General features: G+C 49.8%; 1 protein-coding gene across 2 annotated transcripts in view; it reads right to left on the bottom strand.

Moving 5' to 3' along the window:
• Positions 1–907: 907 nt before the first annotated feature.
• Positions 908–18,204, bottom strand: part of SPI1 (Spi-1 proto-oncogene) — a 164,235-nt gene continuing 146,938 nt past the window's right edge. For both annotated transcript variants that reach the window (XM_078684450.1, XM_078684449.1), the window contains exons 4-5: positions 10,227–10,380; positions 908–2,473 (exon numbers count right to left, since the gene is read on the bottom strand). In XM_078684450.1, the coding sequence (XP_078540576.1) occupies positions 2,157–2,473; positions 10,227–10,380 (471 nt within the window). In that variant the 3' untranslated portion in view covers positions 908–2,156. The remainder of the gene's footprint in view (positions 2,474–10,226; positions 10,381–18,204) is intronic.

The raw sequence follows: 18,204 nt of genomic DNA, 5'->3' as shown, positions 1-18,204 counted from the left end.
ACAAATGTCACAAAAAGATGTTAATATTTCACTTCTGTTCTTGGATTTTCGTCCCAATAAAATACACTGAACATAATCTTCACAAAAGTTATTTACAAAAGTTTAAGCTATTGCCATTATAAATTACAATAACTTTTATTTAAGTATTAATTATTAGAAAAAATGTAAAGCCATTGTTATTTGTAATATTAATACATCTAAGTCACGTAAATACAACACATATTGCATTACAAATGCTATAGGTGTCACATTTGCGAAAGTTATAACTATTGGCATTGTAAATGACAAAGCAATTAATTTCGCTATTTTCAAAACCAACACACAAATAACAAATTTGTCATTTACAATACCAATAGCTCAAACTTTCCTATTGCGACACCTATTGCATTGCAAATGCTTGTTGTTTTATTGGTCCCAGTAAACTTCCTTGACCTGGTACCAAGTGTCACGAAAAGCCCCAGCAGAGCTGTGAAGCAGGCTGTGACATTCAAGCAGGACTTGACACTTTAATGTCACAGTGGAACTCCAGAAGCCCCCCCCCCCCTCACCCCCGCGGCTCCCCTGCACCTTCAGGGCCTGAGGGTGGTTTGCTGTGTCTGTGGGGGGGGGCATTGGAAGTCCTTGTCACCCCCCCATGCCCCGCCCCTCATTGCTGTGCCCTCACTGCCCTTTCTTGCTCCTCCTGGGTTCCTGCCACGCGCCCTCGCCCTCCCCTTCCTGTGTCACTTTCATGACCACCACCAATGACATCTCTTCCTCCCTCGTGACTCTCAGTGGCTTGCGTAAGTTTGACGAATATACCTGGTACATACAGCAGGGATTGCAATGATTTTAATTAATCAAGCAATAAAGATTATATATATAGACTGGCAATGACGTCAGAAACCAGAAAAATAGGAAATCAATCTGAGCTTAAAGCAAAACATTTATTTAATAAATGAAAACGGCTCACAAGCTTAGAAACTCGCATAAAATATGCAAACCTGGAGAAGGAACTCTGGGAAAGCTCCATTTCTGGGAAAGAGAATCCTCAGTGAAACGCGTTATGGAAGCGAAACGCGTGCCAGGAGCTGCTTTTACTATATTCCGGTGGACTTCGGGGATACTTTACCAATATTTCATGGAATGTTGAATACTTACATCACTTCGGCATGTTGGTATTGAAACCCTCAATCATTTTGTCTGAATCCATAGCCAGCAGCAGGCTGCTGGTGGACCATGCATCCCGCTGAGAATGCTTCATTCGAGAACTTTCCCAGAGCTCCTTGGTTTTGTTCTTTATCACATGTAAATCTTTGATTCTATTGCGGCATTTCATTATCTATAATCAAACTCAGGTCCAGTTAACTGAAGCTAAAGCTCATAGAAGGCAGGTCAAGGAGGGGGTATCCCTGTGAGGCCAGCAGATGCGCCCTGAGAGCCAGCCGCCACTGAAGGGAAGGCAAGGGTTTGCACCCCCGAGTGCATCCACCTCAAACCCCTCTCATGGCCACAGGCCTCGACTGCTGATGGCAGCATCACAAAAAGGGCTCCCCTGCCCTTCGACAGGTGCCCTATCCAGGTTGTCGGAACGAGGGCTTCTACATACATGACCCTCTGGAATGCTACATGTCACCTGCACAGGCACTAGCTCTGGAAAAGTGAGCTGTGGATCTTAGCGCATAGTCCCAGCGGACACCATGTGTGAGCTCAGGCAGGTCTTGAGCAATGATCTGGTTGGTTCTTGAAGTGATTTACAATACGGGGGCTCCTTCACTCCCCTTGCAGACTCCATCTTATTCAGGGGATGAAGCCACAGATTTCAGAAAAGAATGCATTGCTAGATAGCTCATCGGCATCGACACGTTTCGACTCAACCACACGCCATTTGGTCAGAGGCCGCTGACGTCTTTCGCATTGAAGCAGAGGTCTCACAATATGTCTTCTGTAACTTCCATTATAATTTTAACCACATAATAATGTTCAGAACATATGTTACCCCTGGAGCTTTACCCATCTCTACAGCTGGACACGGTGGCGCCCCAGGGGAAACAGGAAGTCTTTCGTACCGGAAATATGAGGCTGCAGTGATGTCCTCAGGAAGCAGAGGGGCACCATTGGGAAGCAGCAGAAGCGAGCTGGGGGCCTCTGCCAAGCTTCCCACCCTGGCACCCCCCTCAGAGCAGAAAGTGCTTCTGCTCCGGGTAGGCCTTCACCAGGACCTCTGGGCTGAACTGGTAGGTCAGCTTCTTCTTGACCTTCTTGACCTCGCCGGTCTTGCCGTAGTTCCGCAGGGCACGCGCCATCTTCTGGTAGGTCATCTTCTTGCGGTTCCCCTTCTGGATGCCCCAGCGGTGCGCCAGGGACTCCTTGTGCTTGGAGGAGAACTGGAAGGTGCCCTTCTCCTTGTCCACCCACCAGATGCTGTCCTTCATGCCCCCGCTGCGCAGCAGGTCCAGTAGGAACTGGTACAGGCGGATCTTCTTCTTGTTGCCTGTGGAGAGGAAGGGAGCAGAGAAGACATTCAGAGGGATAAGGGGTGCATGAATATTGGGGAGCACGAACAAGGGGCGCAGGAAGCAGGAGCAGCGAAGGCATTCAGAGTGATACGGGGTGCATGAAGATTGGGGTGCACGAACAAGGGGCGCAGGAGTCAGGAGCAGAGAAGACATTCAGAGTGATAAGGGGGCCATGGAGACTGGGGTGCACGAACAAGGGGCGCAGGAAGCAGGAGCAGAGATGGCATTGAGAGGGATACGGGGTGCATGGAGATTGGGGTGCACGAACAAAGGGCGCAGGAGTCAGGGGCAGAGAAGACATTCAGAGTGATAAGGGGGCCATTGAGACTGGGGTGCACGAACAAGGGGCGCAGGAGTCAGGAGCAGAAGAGACATTCAGAGGGATACGGGGTGCATGGAGATTGGGGTGCACGAACAAGGGGCGCAAGAGTCAGGGGCAGAGAAGACCTTCAGAGTGATACGGGGTGTATGGAGATTGGGGTGCATGAACAAGGGGCGCAGAAATCAGGAGTGGAGAAACATTGGAAGTGATATGGGGTGCATGAATATTAGGGTGCACATTTCATGAGGTTACATAGGCCCCGGGGACAAACACCTCCATTTTACATGTTCACGTTTAAGAATGACATATTTTTGAACGATGCTTGCACGCACGCATGACATAGTGTCCTCAGAACTGGTTTGCTTACAGTTACACTTCTTCGTAGGCACATTATCATCCCTTTGACCATTCTGTACAAGGACGGGGTGCACTGCGCAAAATGTTGTTGTTTGTTGTTGTCTGTATGGCGACAGCACTGGGTGGAATCAACAGTGGTGGCCGGAGCAGAGCTCAGACACAGAACAAATGTGTCCAGTTTACTTATACAAACTGCGCCGCACCGTTGTCTACACAGAGGAAACTTTCGATGGGTTGTCGAGGTCACCAATGCCGGAGTTATAGCCCAGCTAATCCTGTCACTATCCTGAGAAGGACAGCTGCCTGTTCTACACCAAGACTGACTCCCAGGTGACACTCACCCGCAGTTAATGGGGAGTTAGACAACTCTAAGGTATTATGGCATTCCCACACACACTATGCCCTCTAGGACAGGCAGCACCAGGTAGGAGCACAATTATATGTCTTCATTTAATCAACGCAAACACACAATGGTTGAATTGTTAATTCTGTTCACCATTCTCGTAACGCTGGTTACAATGTTTTACTACATTCCGTTGCTCATTGCAGTGCACGTATTTTACACAAGAATCCAGTTGCTTCAATAAATATTTGAAATGCCAATTTGTGTACTTCCTGTGTGTCCCTTTGGGCATGCCTGAGTTAACAACGAAAGGGTAGATCTGTTTCCACGATTTCCTTGAGGAATCAGAGTTGTCATGTTGTGAGGCTGCAGACACTATCCGGTACCTTGAAGGTTAGCGGTCCAGACGGTGCACTGCAGAGCCAGGAATTCGACCAACATATTCTGATGTGATGCGCGGACTTTGTCCCACATAGTTTTGACGCTCATGTTGCCCAAATGCACAGTCTTACTGAAATAGTAGGAACTGTACGATACACAAACAAGCAGGAGCAGAAAAGACGTTGAGAGCGATATGGGGGTGCAGCACAAATAGAGCTGAAGAGGGGGTGAGGGATAGGAGGACATGACCCCAACACAGCGAGATTGAGAGTCTCAACCGTGGTGAGATCGTGAGATTGTAAGTTAGAGGAGGAAGGAGAGTACAGATAAAGAGCACGGGACGTTGCAGTGGTCCTATGAGGTACGGTCAGTACACTCACGACCGGGGGGTGCAAACAGGCGTCCATAAGAAGATGGGATGAAGTAAGAGGCTAGAAGGTCTTGCTCCGCGCCCTCATGGTGCGAGTGAGTGGGTACGAAAGGCTCAGGTCAGACCAAACCAGACATCCTTCTGTTCGCAAGTACTAAAGAAGGGGGCTTTCTGTAGACCTCTCCTCCAGTTCCGCAGATTCCATCTGTCCTCCTCAAGTTGTTATACTGCAGAGCCAGCGTGATCTGGATAGCTTCGAGTGGCCTCATTAAGGGGGTTCACCTACAAGAGAGGCCGCCCCTAGACAGGGTCTCCATTTCAGCTGGTGGACAGACATCATCTAATTAATTTGGATTTAATATTCGTGACTGACTAACCTGCTGCTTTGTAGATAAGTGGTACAGTGTTTGTGGAAAGAGATCTGGCACTGGGAATCTGGTTAGCAGGGACCCAGTGCACGTACAGGTCGAAATCACATCAGACATCAGGCAAACAGTGGGGGCAAAGCATGTCAAAAGAGGCACTTTCCTACATGAATCCCCTCACAAATAAAAGCGGATGAGACTAACCTTTCCCTAGAGACTTTTCATCTTCAAAGGGGAAGACCATGCAAAGGCCATCTGCATTGGCACGGGCAGTCCCGGTTATGTGTTTGACTGTAAAGGTCATTCCCTGTAAAGATATGGACCAACTTAACGATTTGGGGTTTTCTCCTTTCATCTGCATGAGCCATCTGAGAGGCCTGGTGTCGGTTTGGACAAAGAAGTGAGAACGAAACAGATAGGGTAAATAAATTGTAATTGTAAATGTACCGGTATTTATAGAGCGCACAGCTACTTCCCTAAGGTAGTGTCCCGGCGCTGTCCGTATACCGCTGTGGAACCCTTCCTGGTTTTCCCTGTGAGTGTCCACTCCTGGGCACCCCCCAGGGTGAAACCAGGCATCCCAGCGCTTTTGGGGCCGTTGTGGAGATTAAGCAAGCTATTGCCCAGAGTTGCAGAGTGGGGCCCATGATTAGAATAGGCACCGAGACGAGAATTGTCAGGTCCGAGGAAATTTGAGCCCAAGACCCGCCGAGGCGGGAATTGAACCCTGGTCCCGGGCCAGACCTCTGCATCAGGGTCTGCCGCTCTAACCATTGAGCCACACTTCTCCACAAGGGTCTCAGCTTCTTTAGAGAGCAAACCACAACACAGGATTCTCTCTCAATGGCACTCCAATGCTGTGCTCTGGGGAGAGGCCTCCTGCTTATAAAAACAACAGGCTGGTCATGGCCATCATCATTGGTCTGGGGGAGGGCAGCCCCGATCCCATGTTCAGAGACATCTGTCTGCACTATGAACTGCTCAAAGTAATCTGGGGATTTTAGGCTGGGTGCTGAGCACACTGATTCTCTCAAGGTGTGAAAAGCCTTTTGAAAGCTCTCTGTCCAGTTTACCTTTTTGGGCCTTTTCTTAGACCTAGACCTCAATTTTGTGTGGGGCCACAATGGACCCACATCCCTGCACAAGCCTCCTGTAGGACCCCGTCAAGCCAAGGGATGCCCTGACTTGGGGTTCGTGGTTGGAGCTACCCAGTCCAGGATGGTCTGGGTTTTTGACTGTAGTGGTTGAACCTGGCCTCCACCCACAAGTTGGCCCGAGTATACACCCTTGCCCGTCCCTATCTGGCACTTGGTGGCCTTGATAGTGAGGCCTGCCCTCTGCAGAGCCTCCAGGACCTTTTCGAGGTGGATCAGGTGATTCTGACAGGTGGAGCTAAAAGCAGCAATATCATCAAGATAGGCTGCACTAAAGGACTTCAATCCAGAAAGGACTTTATTCACCAACCTCTGGAAGTTGGTAGGGGCCTTCCTCAAAACAAAGACCATCACAGTGAGCTGGATGTGCCCACCTGGAGTGGAAAATGCTGACTTTTCTTTTGATTCAGGGGTCAAACCTGTCTGTTCTTACCCTGATGTGAGATCAAAGTGCTAAGATGTATGGCTGTCCCTTACCTGTCAGTGAGCTTAGCGCCTCCATCACGGGTGAGTGGCTGCGCCATACACACCCCTGATTGATTGATTGATTGATTGGGGTCATCAGCTCTTGGCATTGGATGAGCATCTGTCTTGGTAATTGCATTGAGGCCCCTGTAGTCCAAAGAAAACCTAATTTATTTATTTCCGCCCTGAGAATGAGGCTCGGGGACTAACACACCTGGGCTGGCCCAGGGACTCTCTGAGGGTTCAATGACACCCAACTCCAGCATCTTGCAGACCTCAGCTTTATTTCTTTCCTTGACATGATCAGACTGCCTGTATATTTTGCTTTTGACAGGTAGTCTGTCTCCAGTGTCCACAGCAGTTATACACCAGTTAGTCTGTCCAGGGGTCAAGGAAAAGAGCTCATCATACTGCTTCAGGACATGCCTGCAGTCCGTCTGCTGTTGGGCAGTGAGAGTGTCCGAAAAGACCACTCCGTCGACTGATGCATCTTTACGACTGTGCGAGAGGAGTTCAGGGAGCGGCTCACTCTCTGCCTCCTGTTCTTCATCTGTAACCATAAGCATGGTCACGCCAGCCCTGTCATTCTGTCATTGTAGGGTTTAATGCAGTTTATATCTATCACCCTTTTGGGGTTTCTATATGTGCCAAGGTTCACTAAGTAAGTGGCCTCCCCTTTTCTCTCAAGGACAGGGTAGGGTCCAGTCCATTTGTCCTTGAGGGTCCGTTGTGCCACAGGCTCTAAAACCCACACCTTCTACCCGGGTTGGAACTCCATCACGGCAATCTTTTGATCAAACCAGAACTTCTGGAGCTCTTGGCAGGTCTCGAGAGTTTTGTTTGCTTTTACTGTGTATTCAGCTATCCTTGAATGAAGGCCAAGTACATAATCCATAATGTCTTGCGTTGGTTCCTGGAGGGGTCTCTCCCATCCTTCCTTGACAAGGCAGAGGGGTTCTCTTACAGGGTGTCTAAACAAAAGTTCAAAGGGGGAAAATCCAACTCCCTTTTGTGGCACCTCTTTGTAGGCAAAACATAGGCAAGGAAGGTAGCAAGACATCCCATCTCCTTCTGAGTTTTTCAGGGAGTCTACCAATCATGCCTATCAGGGTCTTTTTAAATCTTTCAACAAGCCCATTCGTCTGCATATGGTATGTTGTAGTGAACATAGAGGTCACCCCAAACACAGCCCACGTGTGTTTCAAGCATATAGACATGAATTGGTACCTCTGTCTGACATTGCCTCCTTAGGAAAGCCAAAACTCGGAAAAATACCAAGGAGGGCCTTGGCCAATGCAGCTGCAGTGGTGGTCCTTAGGGGAATTGCCTCAGGGTACCTGGTGACATGATCCAGTACCACCAGAACAAATGTGTTCGCTGATGCTGTTGGAGGATAAAGGGGACCAACAGTAGCCATTCCACCAGGCTTTAAAGTTTGTTGTGCTAACAGAACAGGCAATAAAAGAGAAGGCGGGTAGCCATTATCTGAGGTACTCCTCGGAGATCTCCACTACAGAGCTACAAAACCTGGGCCAGACTGAAGGTCTGAATTTTTTTATAAATACTGGACCCACGGCCTCCTTTGCAGGACTATTGATTTATCGCCCTCCAGATGTTTCCCTTGGCCTAATTCCAATTTTATGCAACGGTATTGCCCAAAAATCACTACAATACACTAACTACATGGCCTTAGGAGATATTAATCTACATAATATGGACTGTGGTTGTACTCATGCATTACAGTTAATAATGTCACTCAGTGGGGCAAATCTATCCCAACATGTAAAAGCTCCTACCCACTGTGTGGGCAATACTTTAGATTTAATATTCTCGAATATCCCGTCCCTGGTTGTCGAGACACTGCAAGAAATACACAGAACACAGCAGCTGGGTCATAGGAGACTGCACCACCAGGGCTAGTCACTACGTTATTAAATGGATATTGCCCACCTCAAATGGTCTGCTGCTCGTAGACCACAAAAATAATTACATGAGCTAGTTGGATGAAAGGCATCACATATATACACACAGTTTGTACACAGCCGAAAATAAAGCACTAGTATTGTGCCATTTCTGGTCTTTTATTTCCAGATTCAATTGATGGAACCAGCGTCTGGCTACAGGACATGTTCCGGACATGGCTCTGTTCTAACCCTTGATCACTTCTGACACACGGTACCTTTGCTCTTTTTGATAAACTTTCTCTACCAAGAGAATTGTCAATTATGATTCAGAACGGCTAATATCCCCGTTTTTGACTCATTCTATTGATAAAACGTATTGCCCTGAAGAAGCCCATGTTTGGGCGAGACGCGTTGGCTTGTTGCATCAATTGCATCTGGAAATAAAAGACCAGAAATGGAACAATACCATCGCTTTATTTTCGACCGTGTACAAACTGTGTGTATATATGTGTTGCCTCTCATCCAACTAGCTCTTGGCACTGCAAGAAATGGTCTGGACTGACCACTATTTAGTTCGTTTCTCATTCACCATGGTAAATCCACAGCCTGAGGAAATAACTTGTCACATGCTGAAAAGAAATTAGAAGAAACTGACGCTGGAGTCCTTAGGCCCAGTGCTGTTGAAGAGTCCGCCACAACTAAAACATTACCCTAATGTAGACTCGACTGCCGTGGACGGATGGTTTTTGGCAGCCATGGACAACATAGCACCAGCTAGATTAGGTAGCCTTTTGCGAAATTCTCCGTCAGCCCCGTGGTTCTCTGAAGAACTCAGAGCCAAAAAAACTAACTATAAACAAAATGAACGCCTCTGAAGGAAAGAATACTGTCTATTGGCCAAATTGGTCTATAAAGAAACACTAAAGGAATTTCAAAAAGCGTTGAGAGTGGTAAGAAGGTAATTCTTTGTACAACAAATTAATACTACGGGGAATTCAAGAATTAAGTGTCAGGACGGGGTGGGGCCTGCACTGGTGAGTGGTAGCAGTAGAGAGCTATACACTTTAAAATACGCATGTCTTTTTGGCCTGCAGTCTTCAGCCAGCCAGACAGCCAGACAGCCAGACAGGCGCATTTTAAAGTTCTCTAACCCAGTGGCTTAAAAAGCTTTGTTAGAGAAAGCCGGGCCTCCAGTGCTCTTAGGAGCACTGAAAGAGGCTGCTCTATCCAATCCTAGCGCTGCTTTCATGCTGTGATAGCAGCGTCAGGATTGGGTAGTGCAGTTTCCTGCTTCCGGGGCACACAGAAGACGGCGCAGCAAAGAAAGGAAGGTAAGTATATATATATATTTTTTTTTTTGTGCCCCCCGCCCCCCTCCACCTTGGGCACATGCCAGCTGCCAATGAGTGTCCTTACAGTATGAAATTACATCAGGCAAAAAGTGGAGGCTAACCATGCAAAAGAGACACTTCCCTCGACGTGGGAATCCTGGACTACCTTGGAGAGGCGAGAGGAGGCAAGAGTAAGAAGGTGTGGGCTGTCAGTGATTTATTTGGAGTGATATGATGTAGTGAAGAAGTTGGAGGCTGTCAGGAGTTGAGAACTGTGACCCTCTGGGAGTGACACAGTGGGAGGTACCCAGAGGTGGGAATCTTGTGACCCTCCCACCCCCCCTAGGAGTGATGGAAGGTGTAAAACTGTTGGAATCCAGTGGTCCTCCTGGATTGATGAGCGGTATAAGACAGTGAGGGGTATCAGGAGGTGGGATCGTGTGCCTCCCTTGGAATGATGTGAGGTAGGGAGACCTGGCCAACCTTCTGAGGCAATGGTGAGATGTTGGGGGGATGGTGAAGGAGTGACAGGCCTCGGCAGATGATAGAACCCACAGTATTTCCGTGTCCAGGTGACTTCCTCTTTAAGCTCTTTCTGCTGCCCCTCCACCACCTCCCCTCCCCCACCCTGGCACTGCTCAGCCCTATCGACTGAAGAAGGCTCATCCCTCTGCTCACCCCCAGTGGAATGGAAAGCCCATTCTTTGCCCCAGGGCCCCCCGACTGCCCACCTCACCTGGGTCCAGGTTTATATTCACAGGGCTTGGGTCACTGGTGTCCACTTCTCCATCAGACACTTCCAGGGGAGGGCTCAGCCCCCTCTCCACGTCATCATCATCAGAGCTGGGCGGGACGGTGTACTGGAGGCACATGCGGGGCAAATAGTTCAACTGTTTGTGACAGAAAGAGGGAACGAGAGGCACATGAAGGTCAAAGTATCTTTGAGGAGTCAATGCGACAACAACAGGCATATGAAGGACAGATTCATGTTTCATGGGCCAATGAGACAACAAGAGACATGTGAAGGACACAGGATGCTTGAGAAACCAATGTGAGAGCTAGAGACATATGTTTGGGGAACAATATTTCATGGGCCAAAGGGACAACCTGATACGTATGAAGGACACAGGATGCTTGAGAAGCCAATAGGACACCGAGATACATATGAACAACAAAGAATGCTTGAGAAGCCAATGGGAGAAACAGAGACATATGATGGACGCTGCTGATAGAGAAGCCAATGGAAGAACAAGAGACATATGAAGGACACGGGATGCTTGAGAAGCCAATGGTAGAACTAGAGACATATGAACGACATAGGATTCTTGAGATGCCAATTGGAGAATCAGGGACATATGAAGGACAAAGGATGCTTGAGAAGCCAATGGTAGAACTAGATACATATGAAGGACACAGGATGCTTAAGAAGCCAATGGGAGAACCAGAGACATATGAAGGACACAGCATGCTTGAGAAGCCAATGGGAGAACTAGATACATTTGAACGACGCAGGATGCTTGAGAAGCCAATGGGACAACGAGAGACACTCAAAGGACACAGGATGCTTGAGAAGCCAATGGGAGAACCGGAGACATTTGAAAGACACAGGATGCTTGAGAAGCCAATGGGAGAACTAGAGAAATATGAAGGACAGAGGATGCTTGAGAAGCCAATGGGAGAACCAGAGACATATGAAGGACACAGGATGCTTGAGAAGCCAATGGGAGAACCAGAGACATATGAAGGACACAGGATGCTTAAGAAGTCAATGGGAGAACTAGAGACATATGAAGGACACAGGATGCGTAAGACGCCAATGTGAGAGCTAGAGACATATGAAGGACACAGGATGCTTGAGAAGCCAATGGGACAATGAGAGACACACACAGGACGCTTGAGAAGCCAATAGTAGAAACTAGAGACATTTGAATGACACAGAATGCTTGAGAGTCTAATGGGAGAACCAGAGACATATGAAGGAGAAAGGATGCTTGAGAAGCCAATGGAATGACGAGAGACATATGAAGAACACAGGATGCTTGAGAAGCCAATGGTAGAACTAGAGACATATGAACAACACAGGATGCTTGAGAGTCTAATGGTAGAACCAGAGACATATGAAGGACACAGGATGCTTGAGAAGCCAATGGAATGACGAGAGACATATGAAGAACACAGGATGCTTGAGAAGCCAATGGGAGAACCAGAGACATTTAAAAGACACAGGCTGATTGAGAAGCCAATGGGAGAACCAGAAACATATGAACGACATAGGATTCTTGAGATGCTAATGGAAGAATCAGAGACATATGAAGGACAAAGGATGCTTGAGAAGCCAATGTGAGAGCTAGAGACATAAGAAGGACACAGGCTACTTGAAAAGCCAATGGGAGAACTAGATACATTTGAAGGACACAGGATGCTTGAGAATCCAATGGAATGACGAGAGACATATGAAGGACACAGGATGCTTGAGAAGCCAATGGTAAAACTAGAGACATATCAAGGACACAGGATGCTTGAGAAGCCAATGGTAAAACTTGAGACATATGAAGGACACAGGATGCTTGAGAAGCCAATGGTAGAACTAGAGACATATGAACAACACAGGATGTTTGAGAAGCCAATGGGAGAACCAGAGACATTTAAAAGACACAGGATGCTTGAAATGCCAATGGGACAATAAGAGACACTTAAAGGACACAGGATGCTTGAGAAGCCAATGGGAGAACCAGAGACATTTGAATGACACAGGATGCTTGAGAAACCAATGGGACAACGAGAGACACACGAAGGACACAGGATGCCGGAGAAGCCAATGGTAGAACTAGAGACATATGAACAACATAGGATGCTTAAGAAGCCAATGGGAGAACCAGAGACATATGAAGAACACAGGATGATTGAGAAGCCAATTGGAGAACTAGAGACATATGAAGGACACAGGATGCTTTGGAAGGCAATAGGAACACCAGAGACATATGAAGGTCACAGGATGTTTCAGAAGCCAATGGGAAAACTAGGGACATATGTAGGACACAGGATGCTTGGGAAGCCAATGGGAGAACCAGAGACATTTGAACGACACAGGATGCTTGAGAAACCAATGGGACAACGATACACACACGAAGGACACAGGATGCCTGAGAAGCCAATGGTAGAACTAGAGACATATGAACGACATTGGATGCTTGAGAAGCCAATGGGAGAACCAGCGACATATGAAGGACACAGGATGCTTGAGAAGCCACTTGGAGAACTAGACACATATGAAGGACACAGGATGTTTCGGAAGGCAATAGGAGATCCAGAGACATATGAAGGTCACAGGATGCTTGAGAAGCCAATGGTAGAACTAGAGGCATATGAAGGACACAGGATGCTTGAGACTCCAATGTGAGAGCTAGAGACATATGAAGGACACATGATGCTTAACGTGCCAATGGGAGAACCAGAGACATTTGAAAGAAGCAGGCTACTTGAAAAGCCAATGGGACACACACGAAGGACACTGGATGCTTGAGAAGCCAATGGGAGAACTAGATACATTTGAACGACACAGGATGCTTGAGAATCCAATGGAATGACGAGAGACATATGAAGGACAAACGATGCTTGAGAAGCCAATGGTAAAACTAGTGACATATGAAGGACACAGGATGCTTGAGAGTCTAATGGTGGAACCAGAATATATGAAGGACACAGGATGCTTGAGAAGCCAATGGAATGACAAGAGACATATGAAGAACACAGGATGCTTGAGAAGCCAATGGGAGAACCAGAGACATTTAAAAGACACAGGCTGATTGAGAAGCCAATGGGAAAACCAGAGACATATGAACGACATAGGATTCTTGAGATGCTAATGGGAGAATCAGAGACATATGAAGGACAAAGGATGCTTGAGAAGCCAATGGTTAAACTAGTGACATATGAAGGACACAGGATGCTTAAGAAGCCAATAGGAGAACCAGAGACATATGAAGGTCACAGGATGTTTCATGGGCCAATGGAAAGACATATGAGGGTCAATGCATTATTGATTGGCGTGGGAGGCACTGAGGATCAGAGTATTTTATGGGGGTGATGATAGAGCGCAAGGCACTTGAATGGTAACAACTGTGTCATAGGGTCTTGTCAGGTTTTTCCGCAAGCTCCCAGGGGACCCTAAGACACTGGGCAGTCAGTGTTACAAGCATTTCCTGGCCTAGGATGGCTCCTTCTGCAGGACTGGATAAGTGCCAAACCACTTGTTGAGCCCCGACTCTTTGGGGGGTTGGGGGGAGTGCAGGGTCCAGCAGCAGGAACACAGATTATTACATAAATAACACACAATAGGAGGTACAATACTTAAAATCCACAGGGGCCTGATGCACAAAAACTATCTATCTGAAGGCAGTGCAACCAACTTAAAAAACAAAGAATCAACTTGTAATGCCCAAAAGTGTTTGTGATTCAACATTAACATTATGAATCCTAATGTGAGCGAAGGAAACATCTGCAATCCACAAGGGTAAGAGGGAGGCTCATGGGCGTCACCACACGGAGGCTAAGGGGCAACAACCCCCCAAGAAGACTAAGTGGGGGTCTTCAAGGAGGCTGAGGGGTGTCCATCGTGGGAGATTAAGATTGTCACCCCTAGGGAGGCTAAGGGGATGGGTGCACTCCGGATGTATGACATTACAACGCATGCTTTTACATCGCATGCCTTTACAGCGCTGTTTTTACAACGCATGCCTTTACAGCGCATAGTGATTTGGGGCGCTGGATAGTGAATAGTTTAATTTACTATTCCAACTCCAGTCCCCGTGAATAGTAGGGAAGGTGTTGGACAGTAAATTAAACCTATTCCCTATCCTAGAGCGCCCCCCTGCGCAATGCGTTGTAATGGTTTGCGTTGTAAAAGTTGCGTCGTAAAGGCACTGCGTGGTAAAAGTTGCGTTGTAAAGGATGTTTCGCGTGCCCTCCCCAGATAATCTAAGGTTTGGACCCAGGGAAGCTAAGGTGTGACATGCATGGAGACCTAGGGGCACCCCACAATGAGGCTAAAGGGCGGCCTTCCAGGAAGGGTAAGGGGTGTCCACCCAGGGAGAGTAAGGGGCGTCCACTCAGAGAGGCTAAAAGGGCTTCCACCTGGGAGGCTTAAGGATGTCCCCCAAGGGTGTCCCCCTCAAGGAATACCAAGGGGAACCCCCTAGGCAGGCTAGGGGACATACCTCTAGGGAGGCGAAGGCGGCGTCCCCCAACAAAGGCTCCAGATAACTCCTCAAAGGAAGCTAAGGGGCGTCCGTCCAAGGGAGGCTAACAAGTGCCCCCCAGGGAGGCTGGGGGGTGTCCTGCCAGGCAGGCGAAAGGACACCCCCTTGCGAGTCACGATGGAATACACAAACGCCTTGTAACTATTGACAGATGACACTCTGGCTGTGAGGATGCAACCACACACGGGTGCAGACAGTGGTTCGAAGGACCGCAGCATCCACTCCACCATGTGGCATTTACAATGTGCCTCCCCTCATGGCACAGGTTTTATATCACTCTAATATATAACTGTAAATTACAGATTTGCATTTCGTGTAATTAAACAAAACTGCACATAATTTTCCTGAAATTTACGTGAAAATACATTCCATGCATTTCACCCACTGCTTGTCACCACCCAGAGACAAACGCAGGGCCCGATTCACAGAACTAACTTAAGACAAAATCATAAACTTACTACCATTTTGGTATTCAGAGAAGGCACTTACTCATTTCGGTAGTCACAGAATTTAGGACTCCTAACTTTAGGACTCCTAAATTCCTTCTGTGAATACCGAAAGTCTTAAAGTTTAGGAGTAGTAAAGTTAGGAGTCCTTAGTTCTGTGAATACCGAAATGAGTAAGTGCCTTCTGTGAAAACCAAAATGAGTAAGGGCCTTCTGTGAATACTGAAATGAGTAAGTGCCTTCTGTGAATACCGAAATGAGTAAGTGCCTTCTGTGAATACCGAAATGAGTAAATGCCTTCTGTGAAAACCAAAATGAGTAAGTGCCTTCTGTGAAAACCGAAATGAGTAAGTGCCTTCTGTGAATACCGAAATGAGTAAGTGCCTTCTGTGAATACCTGTTAGACGGGGACCGGGAGGGTCGGCCGAGCACAGTGATCGCACAGGCAGGTAACTTCCCCCCCACAGATGGACACCACACAAAGCTTAGGGTAACACCTTTTATAGGCACTTCGGGTAGTAGAGTGGTACGATACAGGGCGATCAGGACACGATGATCCTCTCAATTCTAGTCTCTAGTAAGGGAAGGGGGTAGAGGGACAGTCTTGGTACCCACGGGTACGGGTGTGTAACGGTGATAGCTCACAATCCTCGAGCTCGGCGTTCGGATGGGTCAGACCGCGGCAGCGCCGGCAGGTCCCGAAGAGGTCGTAGGTGGCACGGGCCGCGGCAGCGCCAGCAGGTCCCAACGAGGATGAAGGTTACAACGGGCCGCGGCAGCGCCAGCAGGTCCCACGAGAATGCAGGTTGCAACGGGCCGCGGCAGCGCCAGCAGGTCCCACGAGGATGAAGGTTACAACGGGCCGCGGCAGCGCCAGCAGGTCCCACGAGAATGCAGGTTGCAGAGGGCCGCGGCAGCGCCAGCAGGTCCCACGAGGATGAAGGTTGCAGAGGGCTGCGGCAGCGCCAGCAGGTCCCACGAGGATGAAGGTTGCAGAGGGCCGCGGCACCGCCAGCAGGCAGGACAATAGTTCACAAGGCAGGGCTGTGGCAGCGCCAACAGTCCGTCAAGGATGAGTTCGTCGCGGTGTCTCTCGACTCCAGGATACAACTGCCTTCCTGTCCTGGGGCTGCCTCAGTTATAGGTCTGGCGCCCTTTGATGTCCGGACCCTCGCTCTTGGAGGTCGGGAGGTCTGGGATGAGGGAGTCCAGACACCCAGCAGGGGGGTGGAGCCAGCGCCCGAGGAGGCTGGGGGTGCTCGGCACCTGGCGGGGGAGAGCCATCGACACTTCGTACTCCCATTGACCTGCCAAGTGGGCCGTTCACCTCCTGGGTGGAGGGTGGTGCCGGGATGTCGGGGCCTGGCCAGGCCCAGGGCTGGGGTCGGGCTGAGGCCGCACGGCCGCGTGGTGCCGTGTCCAAGATGGCGGCTGGGCCGGGCAATGGTGCTGACGGTGGCCCGGGCCCTGTCCTGCGGGGAGGGAGCGAGCCCTTCATGTGGCCTGTCCAACATGCGTCCCCCCCAGCTGAAGGCGGGGAGAGTCACCCATCTTCTTGGGGACTTTCCTCGTCGAGGCGGAAAGAGCGGGACAGGCCATCCGCGTTGGCGTGGTCTTGGCCGGGTCGATGTTCCACAGTGAAGTCCATCCCCTGCAGGGAGATGGACCAACGTAGTAGTTTCGGGTTTTCCCCCCGCATCTGCATGAGCCATTGCAGGGGCCGATGATCGGTCTGGACCCGGAAGTGGGTGCCGAAGAGATAAGGCCGGAGCTTTTTGAGGGCCCACACCACGGCGAAGGCCTCCCTCTCGATGGTGCTCCAGCGTCGTTCTCGGGCCAGGAGCCGTCTGCTGATGAAAGCCACTGGCTGGTCAAGTCCTTCGGGGTTCAGCTGGGAAAGGACTGCCCCAACGCCATGGTCGGAGGCATCTGTTTGGACGATAAATTCCCGGCTGTAGTCGGGGGCCTGGAGCACCGGGGCGGAGCACATGGCGGCCTTCAGCTTCTCGAAGGCCGCTTGACAGTCGGGGGTCCAGTTGACCGTCTTTGGTTGGTTTTTGGAGGTGAGTTCCGTGAGGGGCCCTACGATGCTGCCATAGTCCCTCACGAACCGTCGGTAGTAGCCTGTGAGTCCCAAGAAGGCGCGGACCTCGGTCTGGGTGATGGGGGACTGCCACGACTGGATGGCAGCGATCTTGAGTTGCAGAGGGGCCACCAGACCGCTTCCCACCTGGTGCCCGAGATAGGTCACGGACCCCTGGCCAATTTGGCATTTGCTGGCCTTGATCGTGAGGCCAGCTCGTTGGAGGGCCTGTAGCACCTCTCGGAGGTGGTGGAGGTGGTCGGACCAGTGGTGGCTGTACACAGCGATATCGTCCAGGTAGGCGGCGCTGAATCCTTCGAGTCCTGCCAGGACCTGGTTTACTAGCCGCTGAAATGTTGCTGGCGCATTCTTCATGCCGAATGGCATGACCTTGAAGTGATAGTGGCCATCAGGGGTAGAGAATGCCGATCGTTCTTGGGCCCGGGGTGTGAGACCGATCTGCCAGTAGCCCGCTGTCAGGTCGAAGATGCTGAGGTAGCGGGCAGCTCCCATGCGGTCGATTAGTTCATCTGCTCGGGGGATGGGGTGTGCGTCTGTTCTGGTGACCGCATTCAAGCCCCGGTAGTCGACGCAGAACCGGAGCTCCGGCGTGGCGCCGGGGGCGGCCGCTTTGGGGACCAGTACCACTGGGCTGGCCCAGGGGCTGTCTGAGGGCTCGATGATCCCGAGTGTGAGCATCTTGGCCACCTCCTCTTGGATGCAGGCCCGTACCCGATCTGGTACGCGGTAGGCCCGATGGCGGATAGGGGGACTGTCTCCAGTGTCCACGTCGTGTAAGCACCAGGGGGTGACCCCTGGGGTGAGGGAGAACAGGGTGGAGAACTGGAGCAGGAGGACTCGGCAGCCTTGGCGCTGTTCCAGGGTGAGGGCCTCCGAGAGTCGGACCCCGTCCACGGAGCCGTCCTT

This window comes from Lissotriton helveticus, chromosome 3_2 (genome assembly GCF_964261635.1).
Source record: "Lissotriton helveticus chromosome 3_2, aLisHel1.1, whole genome shotgun sequence".
Lineage (NCBI taxonomy): Eukaryota > Metazoa > Chordata > Amphibia > Caudata > Salamandridae > Lissotriton > Lissotriton helveticus.
This window is presented reverse-complemented; position numbering and strand designations above follow the sequence as displayed.